Here is a 19995-nt window from a genome sequence, read left to right as displayed (position 1 = left end):
TGCCGTGTGCTCCCACCATTCACCCCAGCCTTCCACCCTGGTCACGTGATCAGAGGCAGTAATTTTTAGAGGCACCAGATGACAAGCAGTGAGCCGGTCCTGGGTTCTGTTCCCAGCCTGGCACTGGCTCAGGACTTCACTTTCCTCACCAGTTAAGTGAGGAGGTTAAGCTAGGTGCTCTAAACGATCTTAATTTAACTCCTTCAGAATCTGCATCCTCTCACCTGCTAGGAAACACGGGCAGTTCTCCACATCAAAAGACCCAGGGGCCAGGATGATTAATAAGTCCAAGCCTCAGGCCGGAGGCAGAAAGGCGACACATCCAGTCATCTGCTTGAACAACTTCCTAACATTCATTTTTCCCTCACAACTTTCCCAACTTAATCCCAGCCAGCGGACTTGCGGTGGTGACACTCTCTATATTTGGTCATTAGCCGGCAGGACGCCAGCCATCCTTGCTGAACATTTTTCCAAGCGGCCCTGGCTCTGCCATCCGTCATCCCTCACGTCGCCCTTCCGCCTGCGAGTGTCAGTGCCATGCAGAAACAGAGGGGGTCGGGGTCGTGGGGGTGACATCCCCTGCAGAAAGCAGCACAGGCCCACGCCAGCCAGGGCAGCTGTGCCGCCTTCCTGCGGAAGCAGAGGCAGCAGACCCGTCTCCCCAGGTGAACCCCAGCCTCGCCACGTCCATGAGCTGTTTCCTGGGGGTCAAAGGAAACAGTAGCAAAGCTTCACAGAAGATAACCTCTCCTACAAGTCAGCACATTAAAGGCTCTGAGAGGTTCCTGCTTTAAAGAGCTCTGTTTAACTCTGATGAACAATTTCCCTATCACGTAGCCGCAGGGCCCCTTTTTAGTGTAACTTACATTCCAGGATCTGGTGTTCCAGGCACACACCTTCTAGGCCTCTGTGTGATGGGGAGAGTGCTACAAGGTGGGGTGATTCCAACGGCCCTCTCCCAGCCCCACGCCCTCCCTGCTCGCCGGTCCTCCCAAGTCCTGTGCCCCTACAAGTCACCACCAGCACCCCTGGCAGTGACTGGAACACACCAGGCCAAGCAGGGGGGCTGTGATCATGTCAGGGCTGAGGCTCAGGCAGGGGAGCTCATGGGGATCCGTGCAGCTGCCTGCTCAGGGTGACTAGGCTGTGCTGGTTTGTGTCCTGCAGGTGAAAGCTGGTCTGGGGGTCAATGTCATTGGCCTGGTGATAGTGATGGTGGCCATCAATACATGGGGAATTAGCCTCTTCCACCTGGACACTTTTCCCACCTGGGCTCAGGCCAGTAACATCACCCACCAGGCCTAACACAAGTGGGCAAACGGCCCAACCAAAGGAGCGACCAGCACCCAGCAGAACCTGACCAACAGGCCAAGAAAACCACCAGGAGGACACAGCCCCACCAGAAGACTCCGCCATCTACACCTCGAGTTAAGTGCAGGGAGCCTCCAACAACCCAAAGCACAGGCTTGGATGTCAGTGTCTTCTGCTCTGCCCTCCTTCCTTAGCACCACAGCTCAAGGAAGCCCAAAACCTTTCTCACCTCCTCGTATCTTATCTCTCCAGTCAGTTCTTAATGAAGACAGGAAGGGTCCAAAGCCTGTCTCAGATGCTCCTCAGAGGCTAAGTCTCGCAAACTGACCAGTCTCACTGGGTTTGGCGTTACTGTTAACATCTTGATCCCTCTTAGGAGCTGAAGGAGAAATCCCAGTCACCCTGCCTGTGCACAGAGGGTGAAGCCAGTGACAGCTCCTCTCTGGGGGAAAGTCGCACCCAGAACTTGAGACCCAGCGTCGGCTCCTTTCTCCTACGTGTTTCTGTCCTAAGTTCTCTCCACAAAAAGGCAATTCTTAGTAGTCCTCTTTGTGGCAATCAGTACTCTTTTATCACTGCTCTGATTCCCTTTTAAGCGTCTCTCTTCAATGGCTTCTCTAGACCTCGGCACCAAATTCCTGTAAAGAAATAGCGTTTCCCTTTACAAAGAGGCTGGTGCTGTTCTGTCTGTCAGAGGAAAAGAGAAAGAAGACACAATGAGATTGGAAGCTCTCTGTCACTCATCACCAACCATCAATACCACTGTGCTGGCTAAGTGTTGGGAGAGAGAAGAAACTTTCATACCTACCTTATTAAGGAGGCCGAAACTGTAGTTAAGACCATTAATAGTTAAGACTATTAATGATATCTGACAGGCTTTCTTCTGGCAGTAATGAGTAGTTCGTTCCTGAGAAGCCTGTACAAAAAGGTCCAAACACGCCAGTCCTTTTATACGAGTTAACGAGCCCCCTGAGGGGAGGGGAGATGTCTCATGTCTCTTAAAGTCCCCAGCAACTTAAACAGTATAGTAAACTGTACCTGCTCAATAAATGCTCCCCGTGAGAAAAGTCACTTTGGAAATCCAGGCCTCCTTCTTCCTGAACGGCACCATTTCCCCCATGACAGAGATCCTTGCTGTACAACTGGGTATCGCTCCCAATCCAGTTTTCAGGCATTACACATTTCTGATTTCTACCATCAGCTACCTGCTAAATACATCTGGGGAAAGGAGAACCCTGTAGGTACTGCACCCTTCGAATTGATTCTGAGTTACTACTGGCAGTCTGTGCAGTCTTCCCACAACCGCAGAGCAGCTGTGGCCCAGGGTCTGAAAATAACTTACCAACAAAGTCACTCCCTTAGTTTATCAAACATCCGTGAATTAAAAAGTTGCTTTTGTGCCAAACTTGCCCAGATTTAACCAGGAACATTACTCCTTCTGCCAATTAACTTAGGCCAAGTTATCTGGCCACTTATAAAAGTGAAGCCCCAACGAGCCCAAATGAAATACCAACATTAGGTACACTACAGCTGGCGTGGTGAGGCCAGCACCACCATGGTTGTGTTGCTCTAAAACGTTCAGAAGAGTCAGGCTGTTACTCCTATTGTGAGGGTAGCTGAATTGTCAAAAAACGTCTGACCCATTAAACAACTTAAGACACCAAGCTTCTAAGTCAGACAATAACACAAAGGCGCAGATAATCAGTAAGATTCAGTAAGAATTGGGCTGACTTAGAATGACTGGCTGCCGTTCAGCTATTTGAGAAGCTGCGTCTCTGAAAGGGACGGCAGTGCGACGCCCCCTGCCATTGCTCCGAGCCGGGCTAATTCACTCAGGTAGCAAATTCGGAAGGAGCATTTATTTCTGTCTGGTCTACTAACCACTCTAAAGAACAGCACTGTACTCTCCGCAAACAAGACTGCTCATTCCCACAGCAGGAAATGTCAGATACGACTAACTCCCTGTCTTCTAAAATCGCTCTGCTGTTGGACAGGGACAAATAGCCCTACTTGGTAGTCTTGTGTCTCTTGCAAATATATTACGTTTGATTTTTATCTTTTAGTATCACACTATGGGTGGAAAAGCTGTGAATGATCATCTTATACCAACTCCTTTTATAGATGATGAAACTGAGAAACAAAGACACTAACTAGAGTTGCATCTTATTCTGAAGTCAATTAAACATCAAAATTGCTTGAAGCTGCCTTTGAAGTTCCTTTAAGCCACCCATGAAGTACACACTATATGATCTTTTACCTTAGTATGTACGTGGCACAGGGACTCACGTGCTATATTAGCTACTTCTCCCTGTATTGTCAGAATAGATCCCTGTTTCTTTAACTGAATGGCAAATAAAGTAGGTGGTTTCACATTCAGGGACCCTGTTTGAAAAGTACTTCTAAACACTAGACTCACTCTCACTAGAGTGAGAGAACAGAACCATCAGAAGACAAGGGGAACTGAGCTCCACGGCCACAGGGAGCCGTCCCGGGGCTGCCCTCATTGAACGAACCCCAGCCCGCTGCCCGCACTACCTACATGCACCTCTGCTTGGCCCAGTCTTGTACAGTTGTGCACAAAAGAATGAGGCAACAACACTGCACTTTTCATTAGCAGGCCCAGGACCCAGGCTTTGCAATGTCCCGCTCCACGCACTTTCCACAAAACTTCAGTTTGGCTCGTTTCTCTCCCAGGACCTCAAAACATGCCATCCACTAGGTATTCAGCACTTAACTAGGTTGCACCCAGATTTAGGAAAGGTATACACTGAACATTTGAAAATCCAAGTCTCACAAACTCCCTAGTAAAACCAAAGTCTCAAAATATTTCCCCTTCACCACCTGGTTCCTTTCCACAAGGCAAGGCCCTAACAGTAGGGGAAAAAAGAACTCATTCATCTGCGTAAGGAATGGAAATGCTACGTGCAAAGTCCAAGCCGGGAAGTTGAAGAAAAGCCTCATTTGCTCCAGTACAGTATATAGTGTTCCTTCAGGAGGAGTCACAGAAAAAGCACTTAACATGTGGCGGCTCTCAGCAGAAAAACAAACCCCAGTGTAGTATCCAAGGAGCAGCTGCTCAGTGGAGATGGAAACACCATGCATGTCACCTGTGCTCCATGAGCCCACAAGTACAGACGCCTGGAAAACCCGGACATCTTCACTCTTCGCTAGAGTCACACAAATGAAAACTGAGTAAATGGGTGAGAAAGGAAATAAAATTGTTCCTTTAAACCAAAAACTGCTTAATTGTATAAAACACTACATCAGAAGAGACATCTAAAGACATCAACTGGTAACGTATAAAATATAGCGCCTTTTGACAATTTTAAGTAAGGTTGTTTTGGTTTTTCTCTCCCTTTGGTTTTTTGTCAGGGAGGGTTACAGTTTAAAGATAAGCTTTCAAGTTCAATGTATTTTTTAAGTCCCCAACATCAATCCTGAAATCTCATTTTTCACGTTAGTAACCTTCAGCAGTATTTTACGTAACCCTCCTTTTATGGTCAAGTGTAGCAAAGTTTCTTTAAATCACATCAGCAGCAGTTTCTGACCTTTTTTTTAAAGAAAAAAAAAAAAAAAAAGGACTGTCTTGCAGTGGTTCTGCTGTTCCTCCGATGACCTGTGAGACAAGGGCCTCTACAAATCACAGGGGACATAACTTCCAGCATCATGATCACCATCACCGCACTCCCTAAAGTCTACTATGGTTCTGGGTTCCTCCAACAATGTCTCTGTCAAGATAATCCTGCCTGAGAACTCCCAGCTCCTTTTCACTCCTGCAAGAACCTAAAACTCCTAGTTTTAGGGGATCTGAATGGTGACCACGAAGTCAGGCTGCATTCATTGTGTAGCAGTTTACACGATGCAGGTGATTTGCTGGGTGTCTCCCACTGGCAGAAATGATCCTGCCAGCGAGGTTAAGTGTCACTCCTGAGGGGAGCTCTAAGTCCAAACCAGCTTTGTTTACAATGTAGAATATACAGGGACCTAATCTTACAACATCTATGTGACCCTCATCCCCAAAGAAGCTGCCCTGGGATACCACACACACACAAGTAACACTGCTCCATGGCTGATAACCGAGAAGCCCTCTTTGCAAACAGCTTTCTAAGCTTGTGGCATTTTGAATACCCTCAAGGATGGTAAACCTTTATCCTTCAAGACTGTGGTTCATTCTGCTAACAATTCGGTCATTCAAGATCAAACCTTGTAAACTAGGTGGTAGGATCAAGGTGGATACTCTGGATTTTCATCAACAGAGAGTGACCATAGAATGATGACAAATTTTGCATGGCTGATAGATTGGTTCCAAAAGTGAATGCAGAAACAACAAAAGTATTCTGACCAAAAGCAGCATGTTTAGACTAATAGCTACTATTTATTGGAAATTTGCAAAGCACTGTGCTACACATCACATACATTATCTCAGCTGTTTCTCATGGAAGCCCTATGAGGTAGGTATTGTGTCCGCATCTTACGGAAAATACAACAGTTTCAGAAAAATAAGCCACTTGTCCCCAACATACTCCAAGGGAGAAGCCAAACCATTACATGATCTTAATCTGTCTCAAACACCAGGACAACCGGACAGGGACAAAACTTATCTCCATGTATGAGGGATCCATATTTTCAAAGAGTAGTAGAATCACTTCATTTTACAATCACATTTAGTGTCAGTGTCATCACTGTCTGGGTATTTCTAAGTCATTCTTCCAGTTTACTGATTCTGCTAAAATGTCTTCAGAAATGGCATTATCGGTGAGGCTACCCAACAAGCCCTCTGATACAAAACACCCAGTAAGACAGGATTTTATTTATATTTAGTGCTAATTACACTTCCAGGACTTTAGCTGGTAGCTATCCCCTGCACAGTAGGTTTAAGGTTATCACTGTAATAGCAAAAGACAGCAAACAACCTAAACGTTCATCAGGAGCAGATGAAATAAACTATGGCACAGTCATTCAGCAGAACCTTATGTAGCCACAAAAGGAAAGAGGTTCTTTGTTCTTTATATACTGATATGGAGTGACCTCCACTGGGGAAAACTCTATATAGTTTTTTATCATTTGTATAAAAACCTGTGTGCACATGTGTGTTTAGGCACAGAATCTTTCTCAAAAGTATACAGGACACTGGTGACAGTTCCTGACTCCAGGAAGAGAAACTAGGAGCTGGAGGACAGGGGTGGGGCAGGCCCTTTATTCCAAATAACTTTTTTACTGACCTAGGGGGAAAGTTACATATTTAAATTTTTTTTAATTAAAAAAAATATGGACTGATTATACATTTGACAAATTACAAGAGTAATTTCTAATTGCAGAGAAAAGTAACACAAAGTCTTCTTATGAGAATCACTATAAAGTTATAATGTAAATACATTTTTAGATGTAAAAAGGCATAAAATTTCCTTGATAGACAATTTCTCATCTATCCACCATGTAATGTCAAATGCGCTTGTAACCCCTTCAAATAAGTATGATTTTTATGAAGGAAAAGAGCCAGATCCAATACATCATTAAGAGAAAACATTCATACTAGACTATGAACTCTACTGAGGACAAAGGCCATTATTTTAAATATTTTTCAATTCCCCAGTTCGTGACAGGGTTCTCAGAACAGTTTTTTGGTTAATGAATAGCAAATTGATTTACTGATTAAATTAGCAACTATGGAGCTTCCTGATAATATAAAATTAATGGATAATTCACCAAAGCTGACTTCTAGATTTTAATTACTACTTTGAAACAACATAATTTAGTACCACATGTTTAAACACCCATTGTAATTGCTAAACTGTGAAATCAGCATTATTTATATCCCATCAGCTATATAAAACTCATCAGTTTTTCTTTTGAAAACAGGTAGCAGAAATCCCAAAGAATAAGGGAGAGACTACCAATTAAAGGTCATGTTTACTAATCTAGCACCATAATTCCAGTTTTAGGACCTCCCAAGTGGCTTCAAGGATGAAGGAAAGGAGTGAGGATGTTGGAAAAATTAGGGTCATTCTTAATTTGTAGCTCCACTTGTGCTCTATGGCAATGCTGGATCTAGCAAAGAAGAAAACTGCTGAGACAGTAGATTAAAACAGAAGCTTTTGGTTTGGACGGTAAAGGAGGCCCTCGAGAACAGTGGAACCAGTCTCTCCAGAAGGCAGTGCTGGAGTCAGCCTCATGAACTAGGGGGCTTCTTCTTGGCATCCACATCCTTTTTAATTTCTTCAAGTTTTTTAGCCAGGTTTGGTATCTTTAAAGAGAAAAGAAATTATTATAATTTCACATCTACCTAATCAATATTCTTTCACTTGTCTTCCTCCAAAGATAAATGGTTTTTTATTTTCCTCTAAAAGAAACCTTCTAAACAGTCATGTTTTTTAGCCTTTGATACCCTGCATAAGAAGGGTATCAAAGGCTGTAAGTTAAAGGAGGCTCCCTCTCCAAAAGCCAGACTTGACTTCTACTTTTATATACCCACTCAGCCCCTCAATCCAGCGCCAAGTAAAAGCTGTACACATGAACGCTACACGTGACATACGTCAATAAGGCCCTGCCCAGAAAACCGTATGACTCAAGTGAAGGTTGACTAAGGGAACTCCCTCTGTCACATTGAAAGCTTCACTACCAAACAAATCAAAAGTTACTATCATGTTTCCCTTCCTTGTCTCTTTAAAACAAAATCCTTTCAGGATCCCCATTTATGGGTGGTGCTGTCACCTGGTTTTCAACTTCCCCATCTGTAACGCGAAGCTAATACAACTCCCCACTTCACGCAACTCTGTCCTCCCTAAGTGTGCTGCAGTAGACAGAGCCACCTCCAAACTACTCAGTCATCTCTACTCCCGGGTAGGAGACTGAGCAGGTGACCCAATTACAGCCTCAGTTCACATGCTTTTCCAGAGAACTGTAAGCCTCTAACTTAACATTACTCTGAGCTAAACACACAGCCCAGGATCATGACGAGACTACCTAAACGAATGGGACAGATGGGACTGTGCCCTCTTCCCGTGAAAAGGAGGACAGATGTTTCTGTGCATTCTAATATTTTTTTCAAACACTGGAAAATCTTTCTACGAAGTTCAGGACTTTTCCCTCAGACCTATGGCCCTCCTTTACACCAGAAGGCACACTTTACTCCAACTAACACAAGTCACTATGTATTAATCATGTGGAATCAAGGAGGATGTGAATATCGTCACTTACGTCATAGTTCTGAGCCAGATACATTCCAACCACGTTGCCAAGAGTAAATCCAAGCTGTAAGAACAGAATGGGAAGAGTCACACTGGAGACTGAGTTCTGTGCCATCTGATACCAAACCAGACAATACTGTCCCAAGGAGCTCAGGACAGTTAGACAACACCAGTGCCCAGTCTGTGTATAGCATGAAATTCATATCTTCCTTCCATAAAATAAGCATACAAATATCCTCCCGAAAGGTTAAAGAGCATACAAAAGAATACACAGTAGCACTGAATACATCTACCCCAAATTCTCCTTGCCCCTCCCCTCAGAACCCCCATAAATACTTGGCTATAAGTTCTAGAAACCCAAGCTAATATTCTCTTTTTTGTTGTTAAAAGCTCCAATTTATTTTTGTCTTTTGTGGGGGGGGTATGAGATTTGTTATTTCTTGCTACATCAAATAAAAAGTATTCGATTAAAAAAGTATTCAGCTAAATCACAGGATCTCAGAAAAGGGACTTTCACAGTTCAACCTTTTCATATTTCAAGAGGAAACAGAGGCCTAGGAAACTACTCAAAAACTGAAATATACGATGACATAAAGCACAGGAAACTGACATACAACTGAGAGAGCATACAGCTTAGCACTCTGCGGTGGGTGGAGGCTAACGGGCAGGACAATTAGGACCTGCAGATGACACAGGTCCCCTGACCAGCTCTGACAAGAGAGATGGGTATGGTTTTAGAGAACTGTAAGTGTTTATCCCACTTGGTGACGTTTTCCTGAACAAAAACTACTTGGTGAAAATTTAAATCACCCCCTTCACATCAAAAGAGCTTCAAAACTCCTTAAACATTGAATTTTAATGATGATCTATAAAGCCCTGGGGTTTTTTTCCCCTAATAATTAAAAATCTCCAACTGAATGCCTAATTTCTAATTGCATAAATTCAGACTGGTATCTGATTTTTTTAAAAATCATTTCTTCAATCAGTGTTGCTCCTACTCAATACACAGCAGAGGCAAACAGAAAAACAGTGTGGCACTTAACAGTACTGGTCACAGTGGTGTGAGCTGTCTTCAAACTGGAGATGCATATGGGGCACAGAATACAGCTGGATCCTTACTAAGTTTTAAACACCAAAAGCCTAATTTAAATTGGTTTGCTGGTAATTAAGAAGCATAAAAGAGGTTATCAAGTACACATATAAACCATTTTCTGATCATCTGATTAATCACACATCTGAAATATTTTTACCAAGAAGCAAAATGATTTTTTTTTTCATTTCCATGAGTTGAAACCAGGTAGTCAGAGGCTTCCCAGATCCAGAAAGAGTATTAAATTTGCTTAAACGAAGAGGGGGAAAAAAGTCATCTGAAAATGTTAGCTCTAACACCAAACAGAAAGAACAGAGAGTTGAAAATTTTTAAGAAAAAGAAATTACATTTCTGGTCCTACCACTATCTAGCTGTTTGCCTTCAGGCAAGACACTTAAATTCCTTGGCGCTTTGCTGATTTGCATTTCCTGATTTTATAAAACATTACATTAACAATGTTCCTTCCATCTCCAACATTCTAGGATTCCTGGTTCTTACCATGTGTGTCTCAAAATAAATATGGCATATCCAATGTGGCTTCATTCTGGCTACTTTACCAGGCATTCAGGGCACATGAAAAAAATAGCAGTTATTTAAAAACACAAAACAAAACAAAAACCATGGGCCTCTAGACAAGTCATATCCAATTCCAGTTTCAGAAATACTGCCAAGTCTACCAAAGGGATATTGTAAAATTAAATACACAAAATAAGAGAAATGGTGCACATTAAGAGAAATGTCGAGGAAAATGCATGAAGCCAGAAAAGCATTTATATGTTGTTTATGGGATACTCAACAGACAAGTTTACACAGAGAAAAAATTTTTTTTAATCTGAATAAATAAAGAATCTAAAAGAGTAAAATCTAAATCTGAGGAACAGTGACTCATCAGTCTGAGAAGTTAGATGGCGCCAGAATACAGAAGGTCTTAAATGAGTCAGAAACCTCTGTGCAGGCCAAGGACGCTTAACCTCTTCCAGGCCAAGACCTGGAAGCCTCATCAGCAGTCCACCCGGTGGCTGGATGCCCTCACCACAGTCCTCCTCCACATCACATGGGCCCCCCAGCGTACTCCCTGCAGAGAAGATAGTACAGAGGAAGGGAAATGCCTACAACACTAAATATGTGACTCCTCTCTGCATCATTTTGAGACTTTAGGTATATGTGGCTTCTTCTTACAAACATACTGAGGACAATAAATGGTAAAATACCAGAAGTTTGGGGACTGAGGAGTGACATGAGCAGTGATATAGCGGACAAATGGGTGAGAAGAAATCTGAAAAAAAAAAAAAAATTATCCCAAATACATCTGGCCTCCAATTGTTTTGATTAAAGGATTGCAGACCCTTATATACTAAAACTCAATTTCATAATCAGCCCTGTGAAAGGATTATAAAATGGTCTCTATCTTAAAGAATGTATATGATGTATAGGAAGAAAAACTCCATATAAGTAAAATAACTATGTAACAACAGAAAACAGCACCCAGCACAGGACCTTGAATGTAATGGATGCAAGTAACAAAATGAATGATTCAGAAGTGATTTTTTTTCCAGAAATCATACCTGAAAGAGATCAAAGTACCTCAATTTGTTATTAAAGGCTCTAAAGATGCTGAAGAAGTTTTAAATTTAAACTGGAAAAGGAAGTGACAGTGGAGAATCAAGATACAAGACAGGGATGACAATGTGATGATGACCTGAATAAAAGTAAGTCTGATTAGAAAAGAGAATTTGAACTAAAAAATGGAGAGAAATATAAGTATGCAGAGCTGGGTGGGCTAGCTGATGGACTTCAAAAACAAGCAAAGGAGTTTAGTTTACATGGAAGATGGCAGGGAGCCACTGACTACTCTTATCAGCAACATGATAAAAGCACTGCTTTGTAAACATTGAGTATACCTGGTAGCTGGACTCAAAAAGAACTGAATAAATATAGACTAGAAAAGGCACAAGGGATAGCAAGCAAATGTGAATGAGTTGTTTTTCATGATCAATGAAGATCAATGGACTAGAATCAAAGGGTCCAGGAATAAACCTGTTCATCTACAGTCATGTGATTTTCAATAAAGGATGCTAAGATAATCAATGGGGAAGGAACGGTCTTCTCAAGAAACGATGCTGGGACAATAGGACACCCACGTGCAAAAGAATGAAGTTGAACTCCTACCTCACACCATAAACAAAACAACTTAAAATGGATCAAAGGCCTAAATGTAAGAATTGAAACTATAAATATCTTAGCAGAAAACACAGGAGTAAATCTTTTGAGATAGGCAATGGTTTCTTAGATATGATACCAAAAGCAGAAGTGACAAAAGAAATATTTGATTTTATCAAAATTTAAAATGTCTGTGCTTCAAAGAACACCAACAAGAAAGTGAAAAGACAACCCACAGAATGAAATAAGTATGTGCAAGTCATATATCTGATAAGGGACTTACATAAGTATCCAGAATATATAAGGAATTCTTATGACTGAACAATAAAAAGACAAATAACCCAATTTAAAAATGGGCAAAGGATTCAAATAGACATCTTTCCAAAGAAGATATAAATAAATGGCCAACACACATATGAAAAGATGCCCCACAACATTAGTCATTAAGGAAATGCAAATCAAAACCACAATGAGGTGCCTCATCACACCCACTAGGATGACTTAAACTGAAAAGATGATTAAGGGTTGGCAACGATATGTAGCAACTGGAACCTTCATACATTGTTGGGAATGTAAAATGGTGCAATCACTTTGGAAAACAGTCTTGCAAATTGTCAAAAAGTTCAGCACTGAGTTACGATCTGAGGAAGCAATTTCACTTTAGGGTGTATAACCAAGAAAACAAACATATAGCTACACAAAAACTTGCACATGAATGTTCACAGCAATATTATTCATAATAGCCAGAAGATGGAAACCACCCAAATGTCCATCAGCTGGTGAATGGATTAACAAAATGTAGTATATTCATACAATGTAATATTAATCAGTCATAACAAAGAATGAAGCACTGATTCATGCTACAACATGGATGAAACTTGAAAACATTATGCTAAGTGAAAGGCAGTCAGAAAATACCACATACTGCTATGATTCTGCTTAAAGGAAATGTCCAGAATAGGTAAATCCAGAGAGACACAAAATAAGTGGTTGTCCAGGGTTGGGTGTGAGGGGAATGAGAAATAAATCCTAATGGTATGGAGTTTCTCTAGGGGCAGTGAAATATTAGATATAAAAAATAGATGGTGGTGATGCTAGCACAACTCTGTGTGAACATATTTTTAAAAACCATTAAATTCTATACTGTGAATTGTATGAGATGTGAATTGTATATTAAAAAAATCAGTAAGATTTGGTAGAATGTCAGCTATGTGGGATAAAACTGAGGAAATCAAAGACAACACTGGACAAGTGTTTTAAAAGAATGGAAATGTGAGGGTGAAAAAATGAGGACCATCAGATAAATGGTTTGCTGTGTGTATGACGTCCACAGAAAATGTTGTCAGCTGACTCTTTTTTGTGTACAGACACATGAGCAGGTTAGTTACAGCACTGTATCTATTTATATAAAGAAGCACTAAGTCTTAAAAAAAAGAAGGAAGCCAACTCCAAAGTAATCTGACTCTTCTCACCATTTGCTGCTCAACTCCTGCCCCAATCAAAAAGTCACATGTGTAGATCAGTAAATAATTTATAATTTTTATCTGGGGATGGCTGGTGGCAGTAACTCAGAGTAACTACAACCTGACAAGTCTGAAATATGACTCATTAAACTATAATTTTAAAAAGTACACACCCAAACCCAAGTTATGACACAGAATCTGAACCATCTTATAGTTACCAACAAGGATGTAAGAAATCTAAAAATTATGTCACTTTATTTAGCAAATATAGCCACAACTAGCATTCAAAAAGACACCTAAAAATGTTTCATGGTCTCAGATGAGAAAAGCTACAAACTGACAAGAAAACCAAAAGTACACATTATCTAACACTAATAAAAGATAAATTGATAATTTTATTTCTCAGTTTTAGTCTCAGCTACAGAAGCTGTCAGAGGGCCTCTCCATTCCAAGGAAGCAGGAAAAAAATTCACCCTTTTCTGTACCTTAGCCTTTAAACACACAAGACTTGGTGTGGAGATTTTCAAATATGTTTAACAATTGCTTCAAGTAATAATAAAACTCACATTCTGGACATTAAAATAAAAATCTGCTGAGGATATAATCTATATCCCTTCTACTACCACCACAGAGAAGCACATTTTTAAGATGTAAGCTAGATTTTATTATATTCAATAATTTTCCTCAGTGAATGAAGAAAGAACCAAAAAGAAGCCATTAATTCTTCAACTGAACCAGTAAATTAAACAGGGTCATGTATAAAAGTTAGCCAGTAACACTCTGGAAAGAGGTACATCAGGCCGAACTGGTTTGCCTTTTCTCACAGAAGCTGATTCAAATATGCAAGTATCTCATGAATATCTGAGAGTAGTAATAGGCAAGAGAGGAATATCTAATTAAATAAATAAAATCAACCACAAAGTATGGACTAAGTGCCATTTGCTTGGGAAATCTAAGTATAAGGCATGCTGCCTCTTCCTATGGAATTTATGATCTATTCTAAAAAGACTACAATAAAATACATGAAGGTACAAATGAACAAAACACAGCACATCACCAAATGATGGTCTGACTAGGCCACAGAGTTTAAGTGTTTTGTGTTAGGAAATCTAATGGAATTCCCAGTAACATATTAAAGGAGAAAAGTCATATGATCACCAGAAGGGAAAACAACATAATAAAATTCAACAGTCAGTCGTAATAAAAACTCTTAAGAAATAGAATTTCCTTAATATGTTAGAATATATCAGAAACACAATCATACTAAAACCTGAGAAGCATTTGCACTAAAAGCAGAAACAACACTAGAATACACTCTACTTCTAGCTTGAGAGTGAGAGCAAGAGAGACAGGAAGAAAAACTGGAAAAGAACACAAAACTGTCACTTTTGCCTTTACTGGAGATATAATTGCCTTCACAGCACTGCCTTCCCTGATTCACTTAGAACTGAATCTACAAACTACTAGAGCTGTAAGACAGGCAAGACTGCTAGATATAAAATCAGTACACCAAAATAATTAGCTTTTCTACACATCTGTGACAACTAATCTGAAAATGCTGAATCCGCATCCTCCGAAAACCGAATTCCCCTGCTGAGTCTATGATTAACCAACCTCTCTATCCAAAACTTTTATCTCCTTTCTTGTCTCCTCTGACCTCAACCCTCTGCTAACTGACACTAATCAAACAGAGTCAGGTGAGTAAAATCACCATTGTTAATAACACCATTAATGTACCAAACTGCTGTTGTCGATAGCATCCCCAATGTATAAACTCAGGTTGTTTCTCCAGGACAAGATGAACTAACAGGCCCCCAAGCCACGGACCACCGGCCAAAGAATTGCAAACCAGAGACATCCTGACTCAAAAACAACAATGAAGAAATATCACAAGACGATGATTAACCCCAGCTTCTTGTTCTTCCCCTTTAAAAAACCCCAAATTCAAAGACCAAGCTGAAGAGGATCTGAGGCTTGTCTCCCACTCCCGAGCTGGGTGCCCTGCAATGAAACCCTTACTTTGCAGCAAACACCCGCTGTTAGTCTGGCTTTCTGCTCAGAGAGCAAATAAGCCCTTTGCTCTGTTACAGTGTAAAATTTTAAAAAGAATGTCACTAACAAACCACAAAACTAAAAAGTACCTAGAAATCCCAGGCAAAACTAAATACAATAAAACTGGAAGAAAAAAAAAATACTAGGTAAATCCAAAAAGTACCTAGAAAAACAAAGGGCAAGACTATTTCTTAGAAAATAAAAAAAAGCTGATGAAAGACATGTACAACATAAATGAGGAGATGGATTGCAACAGTGTAATGGTTTCAGAAGCTTAAAGTCATCAGGAAGGCTCCTGGAAAAAGATGGGAGTTGGGCCACTAAGAGTAGCTGGGAAGGCAAAAAGGAGGATGAAGGGAAACCAGGCGGGAAGGTATGTAGGCACGAAGGTCTGCAGGCTGGTACGGATGGGTGAGATGAACCCACCAACCTAAAACAAAGGATATATGCTGACGGGCAGTAGGAAAGGAAAATGGGGCCAAACTAGAAACCCTTGAAAATCTAGTAAAAGTGGTTACAATGTGATAGGTAAGGACACAGGAACCAATGACAGTTTCTGAGCATGTGAATAAGGCAACAAATCCTGGATGGATTTTGGACTTTAGCAGCTGTAAGAAAGGACAGAACCAAGGGTGTCAAGGAAAACACTGAACAAAAGGCAACAAACAGCTTTGCTTTTCTATGGGTGATCAGACTGTACTGGGACTGTTTTTAAAAAAGATTTTAAAACTAGAATATTCAGAGAAGAGTGATCAGCATGAACCTGAAATCATGAAGAATGGATAGAATGGATGGAAAAAGTAGAGCTGTGTGGCCTAAAGAAAAGACTGGTGGAGGTGAGGGGTTAGGCAGAGGTACCAGGTAATGCTCTTCAAATGCGTAAAAAGTTGTCATGTGAACGAGAATTGCTCTTTCACATCAGAGTAGAACCAGGGAAGGAGACACTGACCAAAAGTGAAACAGAAATAGCCTGTTGTAACTAGAGGTGACCAAACATGAACTGGATGCCCCCTCAGTAGTGAAGACTTTAGCATCAGCATATTAGCTGAACTAGAAAACCTAAAATAACTTTTCCAACTCATACCTACTAGGCTAGGGTAGCTAGTCCAAGCGTGGAGAGAAAAAGACCTGTTCAACAAACTTGGTAGTGGGAACATAAAAACAGAACTTTTCATAAGGTAACAACTATTTGATGGCTTAAAGCAATGCTAACATTTATGAAGGGCTAACTATGCACAAGGCAGCATTTTAACTCTTTTTCAGGAATTAATACATGCTCTTCATAATCTTATAAAGCAGGTACTATTACTGTCCAGTTTATGTTGGGGAAACTGAGGCAGAGAGCAGATAAGTAACTTGCTCAAGAATATACAGCTGGTAAATGATATGGAGAATGAAGGAGGGAAGAAAATCAAAGTTTATGTCAATATTTCCAATTTGAGAAAGCCAGGACCAGTGAACAAAGAAAGAAGTTAGGTGGGGGTACGGGGTAGAGAAGGGAAGAGGTAATGGGTCTAAGGTAGAGGGTACGTACAACAAGAGATGTTCGGTAGGCAGTCAATGACTGGGAACTGAGCTCAGAGAAAAAGACTCAAGGTAGTTTGGAAGCTGTCAACAAGGGGGGGAAGGTGACACATGACAAGAACACACCCCCTAAGGGTGTAGGAGAAAAGAGCAGAGAGTCAAGGACTGAGTCTTGAGAAACACCAGAAACCAAAAGCACGGAGAAGCAGCCAGTACAAACTGGAGAGATTAGATAGGGCCATTTCCCGGCTGGTGCACCAAGATACTGATCCCCTCGGCCCCTGGAGAGGCCAGCACCCAGGGCCGGTCACCTGCACTCAGTGCAGGTTCCTCCATAAAAATAAGACCACATGCGTTATAACGTGAAAGAATGTTGGAAAGTATTGGGATGCATGATCCAAAAGCCAAGGCGGGTAGGGAGGGGATTAAAGAAGAGGTGATTAAGAGTGCCAAGTGTGGCCACTTTGAGAGGTAAGAAAAGCAGCGTGTGACCCCAGTTACAGTACAACAGGCAGTGTGCTCAAGCCCCAAGCAGCGCCCATCGTATCACGTTTCCCTTTAAGGTTGCAAAAGCTTCCTTACAAAACCTGTGGCTAAACCATGCTGCAGTTAAAGAAGCTACTGCAGTAGAAGGAAGAGGAAAGAGGCAGCTGAACCACAGGAACAAGTTTCGATATAGGGACGATGGGGAAATATTTTAATTCAAGGAGAAATGAACAATGAAAAGAACATATAAGCAACACAGTCAGGTGCTGTGGCTTCCACATAGTGCTCCTGGAAATGACAACTGTAGGAAACACCCCGGAGGGTCCCACGCGGGTGGTGACAGTGAACCCTCCAAGATACTTAGCTTGTGACTATTCCATCACTTCCCTTCTGAGGAAAACTAATCCTCATTCCTAAGAAGGAACTAAATCAGAGTTCAACTGATATCTTGCAAAAGAGAAACTGAACATTATTTGAGTCCTTACTAAGTGTCACTGTTTTGAGTACTTTAATGTATTAACCACTTTTAGTCCAATAAAACCATGAAGTGGGTTCCCATTTTCAGATGCGGAAAATGAAGCATGGAGTATTTAAATAACTTGCCCAAGTTCCCGGTGCTTAAAAATGATGGTTCTGTAGACTGACTTCTTAAGCACGAGGACATGATAGCTGGTCACAGGGTAAGAGCTAGAGGAGATCTTAGGGATCATCTATTTCAACCCCACTGTTCTATAGATGAAACAGCTTTCAGCAAAGAGAAAGACTTGCCCAAGATCACTGAGCCAGTGAGTCATCTGACAGAGGTACAAAGTAAAGTAATGCTATCACTTCTTTCAAATGCAATGAGGAGGTGAGAGAACACCTGTGTTACTTCTGAGCTAGGAATTTAACGAATGGCTTCAGCACCTCTCCTTGAAATGCTGAGAATTCTGAATTTTCAAATCAGTCACATCCATATTTATACAAAAGCCAAGTTTATTCCAAAACTAACTTTGTAAGTGCTTCTGCAGAGTGAGTTTAAGTGTAAATGAATCCATGTCCTCCCAGTTATCAATGAGCTACAGCTGCAGTAAGATGCTCAATTATGTCACATTACACTTTGGGGCTGATACTGTTTTTAACCTGAGTGTTTCCTACAATTAAATGGCTGTAATTATTTCTACTGACGCCTAAATTAATACCTTGTTAGGACACTGGAGAAACTTCCAGGCGTCGAGGAGCAGCCATGTCTTAGTTGGGCAATTTACATCAAGGATACCCTCTTCTGGCCTAAAGATTTAAAACTCAATTACCATCTCAAAAAGGACAAAGGGGCACTTTTTTTTTTTAATCTCTCTGATAAAGAATATAACATTTGGTTCTGGGGAGATGGTAATGTTCAGATTTTTGATCTGAGTGCTGGTCACATAGGTGAGCTTATTTGATGAAAATTCAAGAGCTGCACACTTATTAGTGTGTGTTTTTCTACATGTTATTCTTCAATCAAAGCCTTAAATTCGCCCCCCTCCCCCAAAAAAGATCGAAACATTTCGGAAAATACCTCATCCTAAGAGCACTCAATTTCCACTGGCCACCTGGAAGGTTATTAGAACACCTACCTCTTATCAGAATCAGAGTTTAAACACGAACTTTTAAAGGCACAAAAACTTGAAAGACTTTCACTTGGAAATTTGGCAAGTCCTCCTGAAACCTTTAACCAGACAATCTTTGAAACACACTGGGCTTTGCCAGAAAACTCGTTTTTAACTGAAATAAAGAGCCATTAGAAATTATTTATTTACCCGTGGTAACACTCATTTTCCCCTAGAATGAGCATTTTGGAAAAATTACTTGTACACCAGGGTCTGACTCATGCCAGCAACCAGACATCCTCAGTCCGGAAGCTATGAGAGCTCCCTAAGCCTTTAACTCTGGTGGTTTACTCATTTAGAGTTTATTCCTGGCCCCTCCTGGCCCTCCTCCGTTCTCAAAGATGCCAACCAGCAGGGCTCTAAGTCGGGAATGGGGTACGTGTCTACGTCGGGGCGGGAAGGCAGAAGTCATTAAGGACCCCGGGAGCTACTCAAGGCACGTCACAGAACAGTTTTGAAAACGCACGCTTTGACACTTCAAAAATTTTAGGGGCTCGAATAGCTGCAGAAAAATACTGGCAAAAAGATTTGGGCGAGGCAGAAACAAAACAAAACAGCCCACCCGACAGGCGATGGGCAGGCGATGGGGCTGCGGGGCCCGCGGGATCCCCGGGATCCCCACCCAGGCCCCCGGGCCCAGGCCGGAGGCCCCGAGGGCCCTGGGCCAAGCCCCCGGCTCGCTCCTCGGCAGCTCCACTCACCAGGAACTGGAGCATGATGTCGGCAAGGAGGGCGCGAAGGGCGGCAGCAGCTCCGTGGGCCGGTCCGAGCTTGCCTCCCCCGGCGCGATGGGCGGAGCCTGCAGTCGACTTCCGGTTCACGGCCCGCTCCGCCCCTCCAGCACCTCCCGCCTCGCCCGGAAGCGGCTCTCGGCGCCCGGGCTCCCCATGGCGGGGCACCTCTGGATCACCTCCTGAACTGGCGGACCTGCCAGACCACGTGGGGCTCGCTATGAGCAAGTTCCAAGTTCCAAGGCTGCCCTGAAGTTTTGAACATTCAGATTCTGGGACCCAGTCCCCAAATCCCGCTTCTGTTAACCTGGATTGGGGCCCAGGAACCTGTATTATTACCAGCATCTCAACGATTCTAAT

At 41.9% G+C, this 19995-nt stretch overlaps 2 protein-coding genes across 2 annotated transcripts in view; one reads left to right on the top strand and one right to left on the bottom strand.

The window, feature by feature from the left end:
- SLC13A4 (solute carrier family 13 member 4) overlaps positions 1–2363 on the top strand; it is a 39183-nt gene extending 36820 nt beyond the window's left edge. Inside the window, exon 16 of the mRNA XM_006186095.3 lies at positions 1168–2363. Coding sequence (XP_006186157.1) covers positions 1168–1305 — 138 coding nt within the window. The 3' untranslated portion in view covers positions 1306–2363. The remainder of the gene's footprint in view (positions 1–1167) is intronic.
- Positions 2364–5666: 3303 nt separating this feature from the next.
- On the bottom strand, positions 5667–19995 carry STMP1 (short transmembrane mitochondrial protein 1). Its single transcript, XM_032483428.1, has 3 exons — positions 19606–19995; positions 8509–8562; positions 5667–7555 (listed from the first exon to the last, which is right to left on the bottom strand). The coding sequence occupies exons 1-3, from the start codon at positions 19978–19980 to the stop codon at positions 7481–7483; spliced, it is 504 nt and encodes a 167-aa protein (XP_032339319.1). The 5' UTR covers positions 19981–19995; the 3' UTR covers positions 5667–7480.

Source organism: Camelus ferus, chromosome 7 (assembly GCF_009834535.1).
Source record: "Camelus ferus isolate YT-003-E chromosome 7, BCGSAC_Cfer_1.0, whole genome shotgun sequence".
Classification (NCBI taxonomy): Eukaryota; Metazoa; Chordata; class Mammalia; order Artiodactyla; family Camelidae; genus Camelus; species Camelus ferus.
Note: the sequence above shows the minus strand (reverse complement) of the source record. Positions and strands in the feature narration are given on the sequence as shown.

Bases quoted from the DNA above. Each gene is read 5' to 3' on its own strand.
- STMP1 (XM_032483428.1), bottom strand. From the start codon at position 19,980: ATGCTGGTAATAATACAGGTTCCTGGGCCCCAATCCAGGTTAACAGAA. The intron at 8,563-19,605 runs GTGAGTGGAGCT...CTGTTCTTACAG, and splicing joins ACATCATGCTCCAGTTCCTG to CTTGGATTTACTCTTGGCAA. The intron at 7,556-8,508 runs GTAAGTGACGAT...TTCTCTTTAAAG, and splicing joins ATCTGGCTCAGAACTATGAC to ATACCAAACCTGGCTAAAAA.